The sequence below is a fragment of the Caretta caretta genome, chromosome 10 (assembly GCF_965140235.1).
Source record: "Caretta caretta isolate rCarCar2 chromosome 10, rCarCar1.hap1, whole genome shotgun sequence".
NCBI classification, from domain to species: Eukaryota; Metazoa; Chordata; order Testudines; family Cheloniidae; genus Caretta; species Caretta caretta.
This window is the reverse complement of record NC_134215.1, coordinates 63,404,850-63,423,175: the sequence shown is the minus strand read 5'-3', so window position 1 is coordinate 63,423,175 and position 18,326 is coordinate 63,404,850. Positions and strand designations below refer to the sequence as shown.

Below are 18,326 nucleotides of genomic sequence, written 5' to 3'. Positions count from 1 at the left end.
TTCACTGTATACTTGTTATTGAAACATATGTAAATATAAATTTAATCTGTAAAACAAATATAATATAAAACAGCAAAAATATATTAACATTTATGGTGGGCTTGTGTTTAAAATGTTATTTTTTAACTAAACTTTTCATTATTTTGGGCTTTTTTTTTTTTTTTAGATTTCATTTTCTTCTCGGATTCCTGTTGCATTTCCATCAGGAGATGCCAGCTCCCTTAGTAAAAACATCATGATGTATGCTTGCACTACCTCTACAAAAGATGTCATTAGTGCTGTGCATCAGACGACAGCTAATATTCCAGATAGCACTCTAGGAATTAATGGACCAAGCTCTTCCCAGGGTAACCCAAATGTGAATATAATGGCTCCTATCGTGATGATGGTTTCCAAACATATAGATGGATCCCTAAACCAGTGGGCAGTTACTTTTGCTGATAAATCTGCTTTTACCACTGTGCTTACTGTATCACATAAATTTAGGTACTGTGGTCACCGATTTCATCTCAATGACCTGGCTTGCCATTCTGTTTTACCTTTGTTATTAACATCTTCTCATCATAATGCTCTGTTAACTCCTGAATCAGATCATCCATGGGACGCTGATAGATTAAGCAAAATAATGGATCCTATTAAACATTTAAAAGGTTCTTCTAGGCAACATCTTAGAAATGCAGCAACTTGTACGTTCCATGACCCAAATGCAATCTACAGTGAGCTGATTCTGTGGCGTGTAGACCCCATTGGACCTTTGTCATACACTGGAGGAGTATCTGAATTGGCTCGAATTAACTCGCTTCATACGTCTGCCTTCTCTAATGTGGCCTGGCTTCCAACTCTTATTCCCAGCTATTGTCTTGGTGAGTGTGTTGTACTTTTTTTTACATAACAATTGCATGTAATCTGTTCAAACAAAATATTTATAATTTATTTTAGTCATGTATTGTAATTATTTCATTATTCTAGGCATTATCTGTTTTGTTATACATTATATAATTTCATTATCCTTCCTTGTTTTTTTTTCAAGAAACTCCCATTGCTTTGAACACCTCATTAAATGAAAACTAATTTTTTTGGTTAATTTTTTTGACTTGTATTATCTAAGCATACCTTGTACTAAAATAGGAAACTTAAAATGTTGTACAGGTAGTAACACATTGTTAGAACAGTTGGTGTAATATCTTCCACTGTCCTTTGGAAAAAGATTATCTTTATTGTGAAATAGCTCAAAACTTTGAATTCATGAAAGAGATGAGACCGGATCTGTCCAGCTTCTGGGAGCTTCCTTCAAAGAGCTGACTTCAACTAACTTATTATGGAAGAAAAATAACACTAACTTTTTTGATTTAAGAATATAGTTGCAAAATTGATTTACTATATACTCCAGCAATCAATTTGTTTTAAATCATCACTTTTATAATATATAGGTATGGATAGGATTTTTGTCATGGTAAAATTATGCATAATTCATGGCACAGCCAAGGTAAAATATAGATAATTTCACACTGTGGTCACAGCAACAAAAAATTGTCAGCTACCACACATTAAGTTTGTTCTTTTGCTTTGATCTAGTTGCATTTCAAAGAGAACTAAATAACAAACTGTTAACATGCACAGGGTTCTCACAAAGAATTTGTTTCAGAGTAGCAGCTGTGTTAGTCTGTAGTCGCAAAAAGAAGGTGCCACAAATACTCCTTTTCTTTTTTAAAGAATTTGTTGGATTTGATCAGCTGCTGTGCATTAACAGTTCATTAGTTTGCTCAGATATAGCCTTCTGAAATGGGACTAGATCAAAGCGAACTAACAAACTATGAATGTGCTGTGACAGGGTCCATATAAATAGCAAAATGTCTCTGACAGTGGCAACATCTGTGTTATAATTGTATCCTTTTATATAGGGAATATTTTTAAACTCACACTTAAACCTGCTCAACCCTTCCATAAACTACTTAATGTCCTCTATGTTGGGAGCTTTCATATATAACAGACTTCTTTCCACCTTTTTCTGTTTTAAAGAAGCCTGTTTCTAAAGCTGAATAAGTTTTAATAATCAGGTACATTGACTTTTTAATGCTGAAGACATAAGGTTTTGGAGGGGACAGAGGATTGATGTGGGAGGGGACACCATTATGGTAGGTCATAGTTTTGTGCTATGACACTAGAGCATCAGGTTTAATAAATTCTTTAATTCTTGGATTTAATTTTAGTGTTTTCTAATATTACTACCAAGAAAATCTTCCGTATAAAATTTTTAAGCCTTTTCAGTCACTCAATTTTTACCTTCCAAAATACCATAAACAAGTTTACCATGCCATATCTGTGCTGGAAAGTTTCATCTGCATAACAAATGTATAGTATTTAACTATATAATTATTAAATTCAATAACCGTGTTCAGACTAAGCTTGAAAATGCTAAACACTAATTAAAGATAAATTAAATTACTGAATCACAACACTGATATGCGTAAGCATATTTCTTAAAACTGTAATTAAGGAATATTGGCTCTGAGTTTTGTTTTTTTTTCTTCTCATCTTCCCAGACCTTAAAAATGAACTGCAAAGCAAACAACAAACGCTTCCTCCATATTTTTGCTAGAGAAGTCAAGAAAGAGTTTTTCAAGACTTGGAGTTAAATAGATTTTAACAAAAACAACAAGCCCTGCCCCAAATGTTTAATGCTCTGATTAAATATCCCTTCCTGATCAAGTTTCAGTCTTCTGTGCTGCCATAATCTCATTAAGTTCTTCAGTCCTTTTAAGGCATTCTGCAGCCAAAAAGAGCTGAGTCATTAGAAAAGATATTTCTAATGTAGGAAGCTAAGCAGAAAAATAATTCAAAAACAAAAACTAAATCCATTGCATCAGACCTATTTTATACATCTTAGAGAAGCCAAAAGGACACAAACCATTACAGGTCACTTGAATGTATACATTTGTACTGTGTGCATAATTTCTCCTCTTCCCCTGTATTGCTACTTTTAACATTAGGAGTTTATATTTTCCAGGAAGGATATTATTCAGCTGGATATGGTACCTGCTGGTCTTTGCTCACTTGCAAAGATTTGTTTGTTTATAAACATTCATTTATATGTTAATTCTGCTCCTGGATTTTGTGTCTACTTAGATTGTTTTGTATAACTAAAATTTATCATAAAATGTAAATTAAGACATGAGATTACTTCAATATTACATTATTATATTTAACTTACACATTTTCATGACATTTGCCAATATTTCAACAATACTAGTCTGATCATTAAATATAGTTTCATGCAATAAAATAGATTCTAATTGGCTACATAATGTCACTTCAGCCAATAATTGAGGGGAAAATGGTATCATAATCTGTTTATATGCTAAAATTTGTATTTGGTGTTTTGATTCAGGTACATACTGCAATTCTGCTAGTGCTTGCTTTGTAGCATCTGATGGCAAAAATCTGAGGCTTTATCAAGCAGTGGTAGATGCACGAAAACTTCTAGATGAATTGTCTGACCCTGAATGTTCTGTAAGTTTACATACAGTTTATTTGAGACTTGAAATGCAAAAGGCAAAAGTTTAACATATTAGTTTTGTTCCAAAAGCTTCACTTTTCTCATAGCTGCCAAATTTTGTGCAGGTCCATGTGATGTCATGTAATTTTTACTTAGTTTGCATGTGTCCATAATCATTAGTTTTGAAAACACTGGATTTAGTATTAGTGAAAGGCTAAGACTAGATTTCTGCGACCGGCTTCCCCAAACAGTAGCAGCAGATGTGCCTTATGCCTAAAGAGAGAGGCAAAGGCATGTGCCAAGCCAGCAACTTGGGAGAATCTAAGGGAAAATGAGCTTTCAGAGGAGAGCAGAGTGGGGTTGTTGGGCAGGACAGAACCTGAAAAGGGGAAGAGGGAGTGCTAAGGGTCACCATTGGCTTCCCTAGCCCCCCCCACCCCCTCCCCCCCCCTGCACCTCCAGCTCTTGACCTGTCCTGCACTTCCACTGGCTTCTGTCATCCCCATTCTGTCCCCTTATTAGCCCCTGTCCTTCCCTTAGCTCCTGCTCCTCTTTAGCTTCCTCTGGTAGTCCTGTCCCCACTTCCCCTCTTTTCCCATTAGCTCATTGCACCCCTTCTCTTCACTCCTGCTTCCCTCTCAATAGCTCTTGATTCCCCACTATCCCCCGAACCTCCCCTGCTGGGGCATTGACACTGCCATAGCACCCACTGCCTTCTTTCTGCTGCATGCCACGTGCCTGGGAATGGCAGGGAGAGAGGCTGTATGGCGGTCAACCCGCACTGTAGACAAAGCCCTGTCCTTTCCTGAAGCTCTACTGGATGTGTAATATTGCGACTTGGCTGTGGGAATGCAGAAGGGGCACCCTGCATGCTTGAACAGTTCGTTTTATTGAAATCCTATGTGGCAATGAAAACTTTTTCCCTATTGATATACAAAGGAGCATATGGACACTCTTGTAAGTTGTAATTGTGGGGGAGGGGCGTAAGGGAGAAGGGTGGTGTATTGAAACTCCAAGACTAAAATCCCCTGCCCAAAATCAGAAAAACTTTACAAACTGCACCCCGGTTCTCCAATCAATGTGCTAGTATGGACAATTGCTGCCACGTCACATACCATTGACTGGGGTTCTGTGCATGGTCAGGGGTCCATACTAATGTGCCTATTTTCAGGATTTGAAGCCTAAATATTAAGGGAGTGGGTTAGCGGTGTCCCATCCCAGCACATACAGTCCTACCACTTAGAATTGCCAACCGTCCAGGATTGTCCTAGAGTCTCCAGGAATTAGACTAATCTTTAATTAAGGTGGCCATAAAATGAAATCTCCAGGAATATATCCAGCCAAAACTGGCAACCGTACTGCCACCTGCAGGATTCACTAGAAGAAAAGGAGTACTTGTGGCACCTTAGAGACTAACCAATTTATTTGAGCATAAGCTTTCGTGAGCTACAGCTCACTTCATTGGATGCAACCGATGAAGTGAGCTGTAGCTCACGAAAGCTTATGCTCAAATAAATTGGTTAGTCTCTAAGGTGCCACAAGTACCCCTTTTTCTTTTTGTGAATACAGACTAACACAGCTGTTACTCTGAAAAAGGATTCACTAGGTCTTTCCCCAAACAGTCTCACCACCTACAGGATTCACTGGGTGTCTCATTGCTACACTGGGGTTGCTACTGCTGCATCAACATATACCTATCCCCTGGCTTCTCTAATTTTTCTGCAGAGACACTGGACTCCAGAATGTTCTCTGGGGTTTGGTTCAAACCCCAAAGAATGAACATCCTCTTCTCTATCCGAGTCACATCCCCCAACTTTAATACTATAAACAGGCTCTTCCCTATCCTGCTTGCCAAACCCTCTGTTTAGCCTCAGTGGTGTTTTCTGCCACTACACCAGGGGTGGCCAACCTGTGGCTCCAGAGCCACATGCGGCTCTTCAGAAGTTAATGTGCGGCTCCTTGTATAGGCACTGACTCCGGGGCTGGAGCTACAGGCTCCGACTTTCCAATGTGCTGGGGGGTGCTCATTGCTCAACCCTCGGCTCTGCCACCAGCTCTACCCCACTCCACCCCCTCCCACGCCCTCCCCTGAGCCTGCCGTGCCCTCACACCTCCCCCTCCCTCCCCGAGCCTCCTGCATGCCACGAAACAACTGATTGGCTGCTGGTGGGTGGGAGGTGCTGGGAAGGGGGGGGGGAGCTGAGGGGAGGCTGCTGATGTATTACTGTGGCTCTTGGCTGTGTACATTGGTAAATTCTGGCTCCTTCTCAGGCTCAGGTTGGCTGCCCCTGGACTACATGCTAACACAATTTCTGTGATACTTGTCCTAACTGCATATCTCTCCTTGCCTTTGAGAGGTATAAGACAGGTTAGATCTGAAAACAATACCATTCACAGCCTTTTCTTCTCTTTACATGCCTCTAATGTAGATCCCTCCTTTCCATCTACCCAAGTTTAGGTTGTGCATAGAACAGAGTCATTTATGAAAAACAGGCCTTGCAGTAGATTACTGTTTTTCTGCACCGTGACAAAATCTGAAATTAAGCAGGAATGAAGCAATGGATTGGACAGCATTGTGTTTAAAAAACATGACAACTCATTATAAAAATGGGCATAATCGAAGAAGAAATCCTTGAACAATGAACACAAAGTATCCATAAAAATTAATGTACCAAGAAGTGTTAAGGCATACACATGGATAGATCTAGTACAACAATGTTAATTTCATGCTTAATGCTGCATTGTTCATAAATATCAAAATGAAACCAGTAAGAAAAGCATGACTATTTGTGCCAACAAGGAAAATTAGAAGCATACAACTACTGTACATGGTTATATTTTCAGCTAATAAATTGGGATTGCTGCTTTTTGAATGAATAATGTACTAATCATTAAAAGAAAAGGAGTACTTGTGGCACCTTAGAGACTAACCAATTTATTTGAGCATGAGCTTTCGTGAGCTACAGCTCACTTCATCGGATGAAGGCATCCGATGAAGTGAGCTGTAGCTCACGAAAGCTCATGCTCAAATAAATTGGTTAGTCTCTAAGGTGCCACAAGTACTCCTTTTCTTTTTGCGAATACAGACTAACACGGCTGTTACTCTGAAACCTGTACTAATCATTATGTCCTTTTGCTCTGTTTCAGAAACTCATTGGGGAAGTGTTTAACATTGTGAGCCAACAATCTACTGCTCGACCAGGATGCATTATTGAACTTGATGCAATAACAAACCAAGTAAATAACTGGCTGACCATTAATGGTGGCATATAGAAGTGTTTAGTGGTTTTGGCTGATAATTAACCTAATCTACTGAAAAGATAAAATATTTTTTCAAAGTAATGCTAATTAACAGGTAAAACAGAGGACCTTTCTCTCCAATCCTAATAAGCCCATTAAAGATTACTTTCTTTCTGTTTCCACATGATTAAATTATCTTGAGAGAACATCTCCTTTTAATCTTAACATGTTAACGTGAATATACCACATTTCCAAGAAAAGTTAAAGGTATACTACATTTTTCGTGTATATTGATTATGTAGCTACAGTGTTTTATGTAGGTCTAAAATAGCTTATGTTTAAAATAAAAGTAATATCTCAATGTAATTTTTGAATTTTTCTAAGTTTTTAGTAATAACCGAATGCTTATTTCCTTGACACTTTTAAAAAAAAATTGAGAAGGATTTTCTATTACTGCTACTCCAAAATCTTTTAAGAATACCACCCTTTGAGATAATTTACTTACAGCTATAATGTTCTAGCTGGGGTGGTGCCAATCCCTAATGAGACTAATCAATCAGATGTTGTTTTTTTCTTTGCCTGTGTAATTAAAGGAAATCTGAAAATCTGTCTGTTTTTGTAGAGAATTTGTAACAGAATTTCAAGGAATTAACCTGGGCTAATCGGGTTTCATTTTTCCCCATTAATGACTGTTTGCTAATTTAGCAGTATGTTGAACGCTTTAGCCATTCAACTCTCCTTAGTTAATGGGAACTGTGTAATTAAACTTATCCTGTAACATTTATTCCTAGACATACATTTTAGTAAAAATGGAATTAAGATTAAGAACAAAAAAAAAAAAAAAACCAACCACCGTTAGAATACCAGGGAATTCAGAGTTTAACCTTAACTTAAAATTAACCCAAACATTCAAAATTGTAGACATGCATAGCAAAGGGTACCCATATGATTAACTCTGCCTTTATAGAACAGACCAAACAAACTGTCTATCCATAAATTTTATCTTATCCTGAGTATAATCATTAGAATGCCTTGGTCTTAATTGTACTTTTTATCATGATTGCACCAACTCCTGTGCTGTTTACAGCAGTGTCCCATCCGGCAAAAAAGATGTATTTTACCAATTCCTGATTAGACATACAGCGTAATGAAGGAAGTCTTTTGGAACTCTTTAGTAAGATTCCATATCTTCACAGGGGTTTTATAGTTTTTGTTATATTACTGATCTGTAACTTGAACTTCAATTGTGTGGGGGGAAGGTTTGAGAATTTTCTGTCACTTGCCAGTGACCGACCTTCTCTGGGGTGGTATTGCAGAAGCATCTATTGCTGGTTGGAGAGCATAGCATTGAATGTGTCTGGAAGGAGGAAAATCTGATTTCTTCCTGTCTTAACAGCCTTTCCTAACAATTTGTTTACTACATTCTGAAGGCTGTCTTCCCAAGGAAGAGAGAGCTAGAAATTTAACGTCTTAAAGAAAATAATCTTAGGTCTCCACCAGTCAATTGGCATCCATTAAAAATTTGATAGCGCATAAAGGATCTTTCTGGTAGTGCTAATTTGCCAGTTAACTTTCACAAATGTCATTGGGGCTAGAAAATTAGTCTAGCATAGTAGATCTCACAATGATTATTTGTTTTTCCACATCTTTTAAGTATATAAATGTCCTGCCATTACTTATTAAAGAATGGCAGTGGGTAACTTTGGTCAATAACAATACTAACGGAAAAGGAATTATACTAGTATTGAAAGATGTTTTGTATAACTATTTTGAAATTGTAACTACTGTTCTACAATGTTTCCAGTGTGGCTCAAATACACAGTTGCTTCATGTCTTTCAAGAAGATTTCATTTTGGGGTACAAACCACATAAGGAAGATGTGGAAGGGAAGGAAACAGAAACATTTTTCAAACCATCACAAGGTACAGTATAAAAATAGTAAGCAATATGAAGTAGGTGTCTAAAGTGTTCATGAAGAACACTGAAACATCTCATGCATAAATTGAACAGATTTATTTTTAAATATAGGCTCTTTAAGGTGCAATACAACATAAGTAGCATGTATTTTAAACAATTATTTATACTATAGTAACATTAAATGTGTTCTGATTTGCACAAAGTAGAACCATTTCCAATTTGCATAAAATGAGTTGTACACTCCAGTTCATTTGTTCAGTTTTTTATCATTTGTATGAAAATAGAACAGGTTCTGATGTCATACATGAACTTGTTTATATAGAATATTTTAAGGGTACATTTTGTATTTAATTTGTAAAAGGGAATGGTAAAAAGCTAAGAATTAGCAATAATTAGTTCTGGCTCATAGGATGAGTGTTTCTGACTTGCCAGCTATTTCTCTAGAACATGACTGAAGAGTTTGCTAGTAAAAAATAAAAAGGGAGGGGGGAATAGACTATAAGGCCCAGCAGAGATGTTTAAAGGGGGTACTGTGAAGGCAAAAAAGCCTGAAAATTAGATTTACTGGTTGTGTTTTGGGATGCATTAAGATCACTCCATCTCCTTGCACCCAGGTATAGGAGAAGTAAAACAAGTACAATATTGAAATATTCTGAAAATCCCCTTTGGGTGTTCAACACCTAACAATATTCTCAGTAAAAATCAATTCTCTATAACCTCTGTAAGGTACAAAAAGTTATAAAATCCTGAAAAGAATTGACTCTGAAATTTTAAAAATTATAGCCTCTGTTGTTTGGTGGAGATAGCGTAGGTACTATGTACATGTCCATTTTTCAAACAGTTTAATAAAGCACAGAAAGGCCAAGTGTTTTTGTCCTTTGGATTGACAAAGAGAATTTTAGTGGAAAATAACTTTCAAGGTACCAAAACCTGAATATGGGGAACAGTGTTTGACACAGATTCAGAATAGAGCACTGTGATGGCATATGTACCCCACCCTGGCCCTGAAAGGAATAAAGTGGCCTGAAAATCCAGTTAACTTATTGAGCTATACCTGATAGAACTCTGTTACCTGGCTTGGCTGGAGAGCCAGGTCATGCCAATGGCCAAAGAAGGCACGGGAAAACTGAAGCACGGCTTTATGTGGTGCTGCAACAGCTACCGGGGTTTGCCACGTGGGAGCTCATCCAGGATCTACAGCTACTCCCTCTGAAAAGGGAAGAACAACAGAAAAGCTGCAAAATGGAGGAAGTAGTTCACATGTTGGTGGGAACAGCAGGATCAGACCCAATCTCTCTCCCTTCAGCTACTGCAAGAACAGCAAAATCAGTGGGAAATAGTTCAGCTGCAGCAGGAGCATTTGCTGCATTGTGTGGAGAAATGAACCAAGCATCTCTTGGGGAAGAAGGTCCCAGAAGGTCAGTCCCAGGCTTTAGAAACTGGGGGCCAGACAATGACCCAGAGGTTCTTTTATGTACTTTTAAACAGGTGGCTAGTGCAGCAGGACAATCATTCTGGGTGGCCTCATTTCTGTCAGGAGAGGCCCAGATGGCACACTGGGCCCTATCTAATGAACAAGCAAAATCATATCTTATGGGGCTGACACCTGAAGCCTATTGACACTGTTTTACAATGGAACAGTTCCCCCCAAGAAGCATGGTCCAGGGGGTGTTCAGTCGTTCTGAGACATGGCATCATGCTGTGCCTAGAGATGAGTTCTCTAGAGAGAATTTTGGAACACATCATCTTATAACAATGTCTGCAGGTTCTACAAGTTGGGGCCCAAAGTTGGGTCTGGCAGTTTCATCTAGTTTACAGCAGCACTGTAGTGGAAAGAAGAGCGGCCTCTTTGGAAGCAGATGATCTGAATGGTGGGCCAGATCAAGTTCACCACCCCAAAAAAGGTAGGAAGAAGTCAAACCCTGATCTTTAGAGGCTGGAGAAAACACACTAGGAGGAAGAGTCCTGGGCAGACCTACGTTCACATTCGACCCCCTTTCCAGTCATTTCTTCAGATCAACAGGAGTATCCTGGGCAATAGCCAGGGAAACCCGGACAGGTGTTTCAGGTGTGGCCATTCCTGATAGAGTGTGACGATGATGATGATGATATAAAAGTTTGTAGTTTGGGTGGCTCCTTAGGTGGGATCAGATGCCACCATATGTGGCGTCCATCAAGTAGGGGAAATAGGGAGAGAAGGGCCTGATAGACTCCAGGCAAATTCTTATTAGGGGAAACGGTCTTCTATCTATCTGGCAAGATAGACCAGCACATTCCAGTCCACGTATCTCATGTGCGTGGCGAGAGTAGAGCATACCCAATGGCATTGGTGGAGCTGGAGATACAGAGCCAGTGTGGCCAAGTGAGAGTCGGAATGTTGAGGTGCCTTCTGTGGCCTGTGATCCTGGGCAGAGACTGACAAAGTTTCACAGCCCTGATGGAGTATGGAATGGTGCCTGAGCCAGCAGCGGAGAAACCTACCCATGTTCCGGAACTACGCTCAGGGTTACTTGGGTCTTATGGGCACACATAAGAGGATTGGAAGGACTTGTTAGATCATCTGGAGACCACTGAGAGAACTAAAGAGGAAACTGAGAGATCTTCACAGCTTGCAGGAATAATTACAGGAAGCTCAATGGGACTTGGCTGAAGTATGTACCTCCCCGTAGAAAATAAGATGGGTAGAAAAATTAGAACAGGACAGGGTTCAGATAAAAGTGGAGTTGGAGCACAAAAAGCAACAGAACTGTCTCTGCTTCAGGTGACAAAAAATGCCACAAAGCAAGGGCCCAACGTTGAGCCAGAACAATATACTGTGGAGATGCAGACCATCCCCTCCCTTCCTCCGGTAGAAGCCATCAAGACCCCCTCTGCAGTAGAGAAGCAGCAGATGGAGTAAATGGTAACAGCAGCAAGGCTGCAAGAAAAGCTGATGAAGGTGGATCAGGCTTTGCAGGAGGCCTATTGAGAATAGGCAAACCTAGAAAAGGAAAAAGGGAGTTAGAATTCCAGATGGAGCTCCTGACGTAGAAGATATGAGAGGTTCATTGGACAGCTGGCTGGGAGCCCTCTGGGCTGGGGAAAAAGATTTATTGACATTATGGTATAACAAGGGTGAGAAGCTGGACAAGATCATCACATTCCTGCCCCTACTGTGGCAAGACCCTAGCAACTGGGTGGGATCCTGTCCTGAGTGGGAGGGTAGGTGCTGGGGTATATACCCCCCAAAGGTGATAGAAGGGCTAAAGTGGCTTGAGAAGCCAGTTAACCTATTGGGCTGCTCCTGGAGGGCTGTTCGGCATAACTGTGATCAAATGCAGCTAGGGAGGGGGCTAGGTCTTCATTAAGGAAGGAGCAAAGGGCTGCTGTGAGAGGACCTCGGGAAGATGCCCAGGAGAGAGGTAGCTTGGAGCTTGCTTTCTTGGGCTGAGGGCTAAAAGAAGCCTGGGAGTCTGAGCCTTGAGTTGGAAGTCTGACTAGAGATGGGCTATCCAGAGACTGCAGCTGGCCTGAAAGCCTGGTTAGGGGGAATAGGACAGCCACCAAGCAGTGGGAGAGAAACTTAGGAGCTTGGGTTGGTGTTGGGATGGTTTGAAGCTGGGGCTAGCCTGCAAGGGCAGCGGCTACCAGTTGAGCCCAGCCGGCCTGAAAATTCTTTTGTTTTGCTATTTTCTGCTGGACTTTAAGAGCAGGACTGTGAGGTTCTGCAAAATGTTGGGACTCTGTTACCTGGCATGGCTGGAGGCTGAAACAGGCCAAAGGAGGCCTGCAGGAAGCTCAGGTACGGCTATCACAATGCCACAAACAGTTGTGGGTGTGGTGCAACAGTTGGTTTGCCACAAGGACACAAAAATAAAACTGCAGAAAAATTTACATTGCAGAGCATTAATTTCTTCAATGAAAATAAAATTCTCCTGCAGTCAAACTTTTTGATCATTTCAGTTTTGTGGTTAAGCAAACAGCGGTGTTCACCCTTGACATCAGTGTCCTCCTGGAAGCCCCACTGAAGTCAAGGGGGGGGGGGGGTTTGCTATTGACTCCAATGGAGCAGGGTTTCACTCAGTGTTTCAAAAAGGTCAGGGGGCCGAAATCAGTACATTGGGGAGCTCTTTGCCTTGTTTTGTTCCCTTTGTGCCTCTCAAGTAGCACAAATAGAGCAGAAGCCATGTGCAAGCCCTGCTGAAGAGTCCCCTGGCGGTGAACAGTTGGCACATCTACCTCCTATGTCTCCCTTGTCGCTAACCATGATGCAGGAGAAGGAGTGGGGAGTAGAAATGGATGCATTCTGTTCCTCCTTTCCTCAGCTGGGATATGGACCTTTGGTGAACATAACCAGCTGGTGAAAGTTAGAGTAACCCCCAGGCTTCTTTAATTTGTGTTTGGGTGGGGCTTGGCCAGAGAATCAGAAGACCCTTTGGGAAGAACTCATAGAATATCAGAGTTAGAAGGGACCTCAGGAGGTCATCTAGTCCAACCCCCTGCTCAAAGCAGGACCAATCCCCAATTTTTGCCCCAGATCCCTAAATGGCCCCCTCAAAGATTGAACTCACAACCCTGGGTTTAGCAGGATAATGCTCAAACCACTGAGCTGTCCCTCCCTCTTGTTCATCACTTCCTGCTCCTCTCCCACCTTGAGTGGCATCAACTTCAATCTTTTTCAGTAATCTTTGATATTGTTATCCTGACATACACTTCAAACCAAGAAGAATGCATTTCTTACATAAAATGAGGGTGCAATATATAACCTTGCTAAAAACCACTTTTTTTTGTGATGTGTATATTTTTAGTTTTTGTATTCTTATAAATAAATAAACAACCAAAGCAACATTTTGGAAAACTTAAAAAGACACCCTCTCCCCCAATCACATAATTCTTTAGGTATCAGAGGTTTTCACAAAAATTGTTTATTATTTAAACCATTTTTATTGAACCATTAACTTCATAATTATGTGTTCGGTTTAAATAACAGGGTATCGTCCACCACCTTTCTCAGAAAAATTCTATCTTGTAGTAATTGAAAAAGACAGGAATGGCTGCTCAGTTCTTCACATGTGGCATCTTCATCTTAAATCTGTGCAAGCATGTTTAGGTGAGTGATTGTATTTTCTCAGAGATGGACATGTATTTACCTTAAATGTTGCACAATTGATTTTAAGCTAGTTAGTTTTTTTAAAAATAGATTTCCTCATTAGTAAACAGATGAGCAGCATCCAAGCAATCAGTTCAGTTTTACTAAATTTTTAGATTTTCACTTTAAATTCTGGAGGACATTTAAGTAACGTTAGTGGAAGTTATCAGATGACTTTCTGTTACACAATAACTTCAATTTTTATATTATATTTATATGTATAAAACATAGAGGACCACTATACTTGCACAGCTCAATTTCAGTTATATCACAGTGCTGGTCAGATGGTTGAATTCTACTACAAATAAAGCACTGGAAATTTTAGACTAACTTGTAAGATCAATGGAAAAGTTTGATGCAGCTGAATGACTGCTGCTTACCGAAGTTTTAAGGAAAATTAAATCCACTCTGTGCCAGTCATAAAATAGCATTTTTGTTACGGGGACAAGTGACTTTTTCAAGCATGTTTTATCTTAAAAATGTAAATGTTTGAGAAAGTTATGATCATGTAAAAACAAGGACTAATAATCTAAACTATTTCCAAGTAGAACAAGAGCAACCCAGAAGTATGCTATGTGCCTGTTCTATGTGACTAATGCACTCCTAAGAAAACAATTTTGTCTATAGGATATCTAAAAGTTGGCTGTACACACAATTTATAATACCGTTTCTAATGCTTCTTTCAAGCAAAAAAACCTGAAGTTACTTCATCAGAGAATCAACTTTGTGTACCTGAACCAAAGACTGTGGAGTCTTCTCCAGATACCTCACCTGGCTCAACTCCTATGCCACGTTCTTCATCAATTGCTAATCTTCAGACTGCCAGTAAACTCATTCTGAGTTCTAGACTTGTATATAGCTATCCACTTGATCTTCCAACTGGTGTAGAAGTAATAAGAGCAACCCCTTCAGCAGGTAAAACCATATTGTTCTATGCAGTCTCCCAAGTTTTGGCAACAAATTGACTTCTAGTTAGTAGTAAGTACTGTGTTGTACAACCTCATTTTGCCGAACTTCTGGTTAACTGACATATATGTCCTTCCACGATAAACTATGTTCTGAATTTGAGGATCTGCACTCTTGGTCTCCTAACCCCAGTAGATTAGAGAGAGTGGCAGTTGACCTTTTCAAAAGACTACACTAGTTTTTATGACCTCTTTAATACTAATTTATAAAACTGTTTGTTAAAGTTGGGTTAGTCAATAGGTCAAATTTCCAGCTTTACCCAAATACTGTTTTCCCCCCTGATAGTTTCAAATGTTCCCCAGCACCTTCAGAAGACTGGAATAGTACATGCTGTGTGAATGTCTGAAAGAACGAGGAAAGCACCGCAGAAGACTGGAATAGTACATGCTGTGTGAATGTCTGAAAGAACGAGGAAAGCACCGTCTAGTGGTCTAGCATAATGTTTAAGTCCCGTAATTGCTTTGGTATCATTTCACCCCATATGTAACCAAATTAAGAAAATCCCAATAATTTGAAAATCTGTCCTAATATTCCTAATCTAAACCACAGCAAATAGTAATGGTATATTTTATTCATGCATCTGTTATATTTTATATTACTAATAGTGAATTCTGTTTGATCTTACTTTAGGTCACCTGAGCTCATCATCAATATACCCAGTATGCCTTGCGCCTTATTTGGTAGTAACATCCTGTTCAGACAACAAAGTGCGGTTCTGGAGATGCACTGTAGAGATGGATCTAAATAGTGGAAAAGAAGTGAGGGAGACATATCATTGGAGAAAATGGCCTTTAATGAATGATGAGGGGGAAAACAACAGCAGTACAGTACACATAATAGGAAGGCCAGTTGCTGTTAGCTGTTCTTACACAGGACGTCTTGCTGTGGCATACAAACAACCTTTACAGCATAACGGTTTTGTTTCCAAAGAATTTTCTATGCATGTTTGTATATTTGAATGTGAGTCTACAGGAGGATCAGAATGGGTTTTGGAACAGACAGTTCATCTGGATGACTTAGTTAAGGTTGGGAGTGTACTTGATTCAAGGGTCAGTGTAGATAGTAATTTGTTTGTATATAGTAAATCAGATGTATTTTTAAACAAGGACAAATACCTTATGCCCAATATCAAGCATTTGATACATTTGGATTGGGTATCAAAAGAAGATGGCTCACATATACTTACAGTTGGGGTGGGTGCCAATATATTTATGTATGGACGACTTTCAGGAATTGTGACCGAGCAAACAAACAGTAAGGATGGAGTAGCTATTATTACTTTACCACTAGGTGGTAGCATAAAACAAGGTATAAAGTCCAAATGGGTACTGCTGAGATCTATTGACTTGGTGTCTTCTGTAGATGGCACTCCTTCATTGCCAGTTTCTCTCTCTTGGGTACGAGATGGTATACTGGTAGTGGGAATGGACTGTGAAATGCATGTGTATGCACAATGGAAACATGCTGTCAAATTTGGTGATGGCGAAAGTGATGTTTTTACTGCTGAAGACTCAGCAACTCAAGATCCATTAAAAACAAGTTTGCTAGCAAAGAAGACCAGTGTAATTGATGGAGCAGGTGTTGTAGATGATGTCTTTGGCACTCCAACTGTAATTCAAGATGGAGGCCTTTTTGAAGCTGCTCATGTCCTTTCCCCTACACTTCCACAGTATCATCCAACCCAGCTGTTAGAATTGATGGACTTAGGTAAAGTTCGCCGAGCTAAAGCCATTCTGTCCCATTTAGTTAAATGTATTGCAGGAGAAGTTGCAATAGTTAGAGATGCAGAAGCTGGGGAAGGTGGTGGACCTAAACGTCATCTTTCTCGTACCATTAGCGTAAGCGGTAGTACTGCAAAGGACACAATCGCTGCTGGAAAAGATGGTACTCGAGACTATACTGAGATAGATTCTATTCCACCACTGCCATTGTATGCGTTGCTTGCTGCTGATCAAGATACCACATACAAAATTTCTGAAGAAACTTCTAAAGTACCTAAAGGATTTGAAGATCACACTAAAAGAAAAACAGAGGATCAATACTCAAATTTATTCCAGATGCAGCCTGTTACAACTGATGACTTCATTGATTTTGAGATGGAAAAGAGAGAGAGTAAATCCAAAGTAATTAACCTCTCTCAATACGGGCCATCTTACTTTGGCCGAGAACACGCTAGTGTCCTCTCAAGTCATCTGATGCACTCAAGTTTGCCAGGCCTCACTCGCTTGGAGCAGATGTTTCTGGTTGCTTTGGCAGACACTGTGGCTACAACAAGCACTGAACTTGATGAGAACAGAGATAAGACTTACTCAGGTTAGTAGTGAGTGTGAATTCTAATTAATGCCCATGTATTTCAACTGATAAAAATAGAATTATGCATAATGACTAATCATAGTGTTTAGGTGAACTTAGTACTCCTAAAAAGGTGTTGGATTAACAGAGCTGGTATCTAAAACCATCGATTCGACAAGATACAGCAGAAGCAATGGTAGGGTAGGCTTTCCCCTCATGCTCTTGCTCAGTGTGCCTCTATCCTGATCTGTTAGTAAGTAGAGGGATGAATTCAATCTCCATATCTATTCAGTTCTTGACCCCCTTATGAAAATATCAATGGGGTGTAAATTGTATGTGTTCACAAGTACTCCAATCAATTTTTTTATTTTGCAGGCAGAGACACATTAGATGAATGTGGCTTGCGGTATTTGTTGGCTATGCGCTTGCATACATGCCTTCTGACATCACTGCCACCTTTATATCGAGGTCAGCTGCTTCATCAAGGTAAGCCTTGCAATGTTTTATGTTCGTATGAGCAGACAGAAAATGTTTCAGCATTATCTTCAATATCTGTATTATCCCATTTAGGAATTTTTATGATGTGTGTTCACTTAAGCAGTGATCCTGCAAAGACTTACGAATATGTTTACCTTCATCCACTGTGAATAGGACCATTGACTTCATAAGTTCTTTGATACAGTCCATGACCAGGGTAATGGAAGGAGAGCTATAGAAAAGTCATGAGTTGGAAAGTGTGGTAAAGAGATTATGGCTTGTCTGTTGAAGTTTGGGTATTTTCCCCAACAAAATTAAGTTGTTTTTTTTAAATCTCCTTTGCAGAAGAAATAAAAATAAGACTGTTTATTTTTCCTAAGCTATAATTTGTAATTTTCATCCCAGCTATCTGCTTCCTGGTTGAAGCAGGGGCTGAGTGATGCTGTTCTGAATCTGGGGTAGGAGAGCAGGCAGCACCTGAGGAGCAGACAGATTCCCAGCCTCTGAAGGGACTTGTGACAACAGGGTATTTTCCCTTTGTCTCTGCTTCTCACCCTAGTATTCCAGCATGTGTGGGAAAGGAATGTTGAAAGTACTAAGGCTGCTGCATTGAGCACCAAAATCTTCAGGCTGCAGTTGGAGTCAGGAACAGGAAGTAATGGTGTTTCGAACACAGTTTGCCATCAGTCATTTCAAGAGCTTGAGAAGTGGGTCAGGCAGCATATTTCCCAATATCCTTTGGCTGTGTTGCTGTACCGCACATTTCCCTTCCTGGCTTTTCGGTCCCGACAGTGGCATGTGTATGCTCAC

General features: G+C 39.8%; 1 protein-coding gene across 3 annotated transcripts in view; it reads left to right on the top strand.

Moving 5' to 3' along the window:
• DMXL2 (Dmx like 2) overlaps positions 1-18,326 on the top strand; it is a 113,892-nt gene that overhangs the window by 47,901 nt on the left and 47,665 nt on the right. For all 3 annotated transcript variants that reach the window (XM_048865803.2, XM_048865801.2, XM_048865805.2), the window contains exons 12-19: positions 167-863; positions 3,389-3,510; positions 6,644-6,733; positions 8,541-8,658; positions 13,623-13,742; positions 14,469-14,696; positions 15,378-17,060; positions 17,415-17,525. In XM_048865803.2, coding sequence (XP_048721760.2) covers positions 167-863; positions 3,389-3,510; positions 6,644-6,733; positions 8,541-8,658; positions 13,623-13,742; positions 14,469-14,696; positions 15,378-17,060; positions 17,415-17,525 — 3,169 coding nt within the window. The remainder of the gene's footprint in view (positions 1-166; positions 864-3,388; positions 3,511-6,643; positions 6,734-8,540; positions 8,659-13,622; positions 13,743-14,468; positions 14,697-15,377; positions 17,061-17,414; positions 17,526-18,326) is intronic.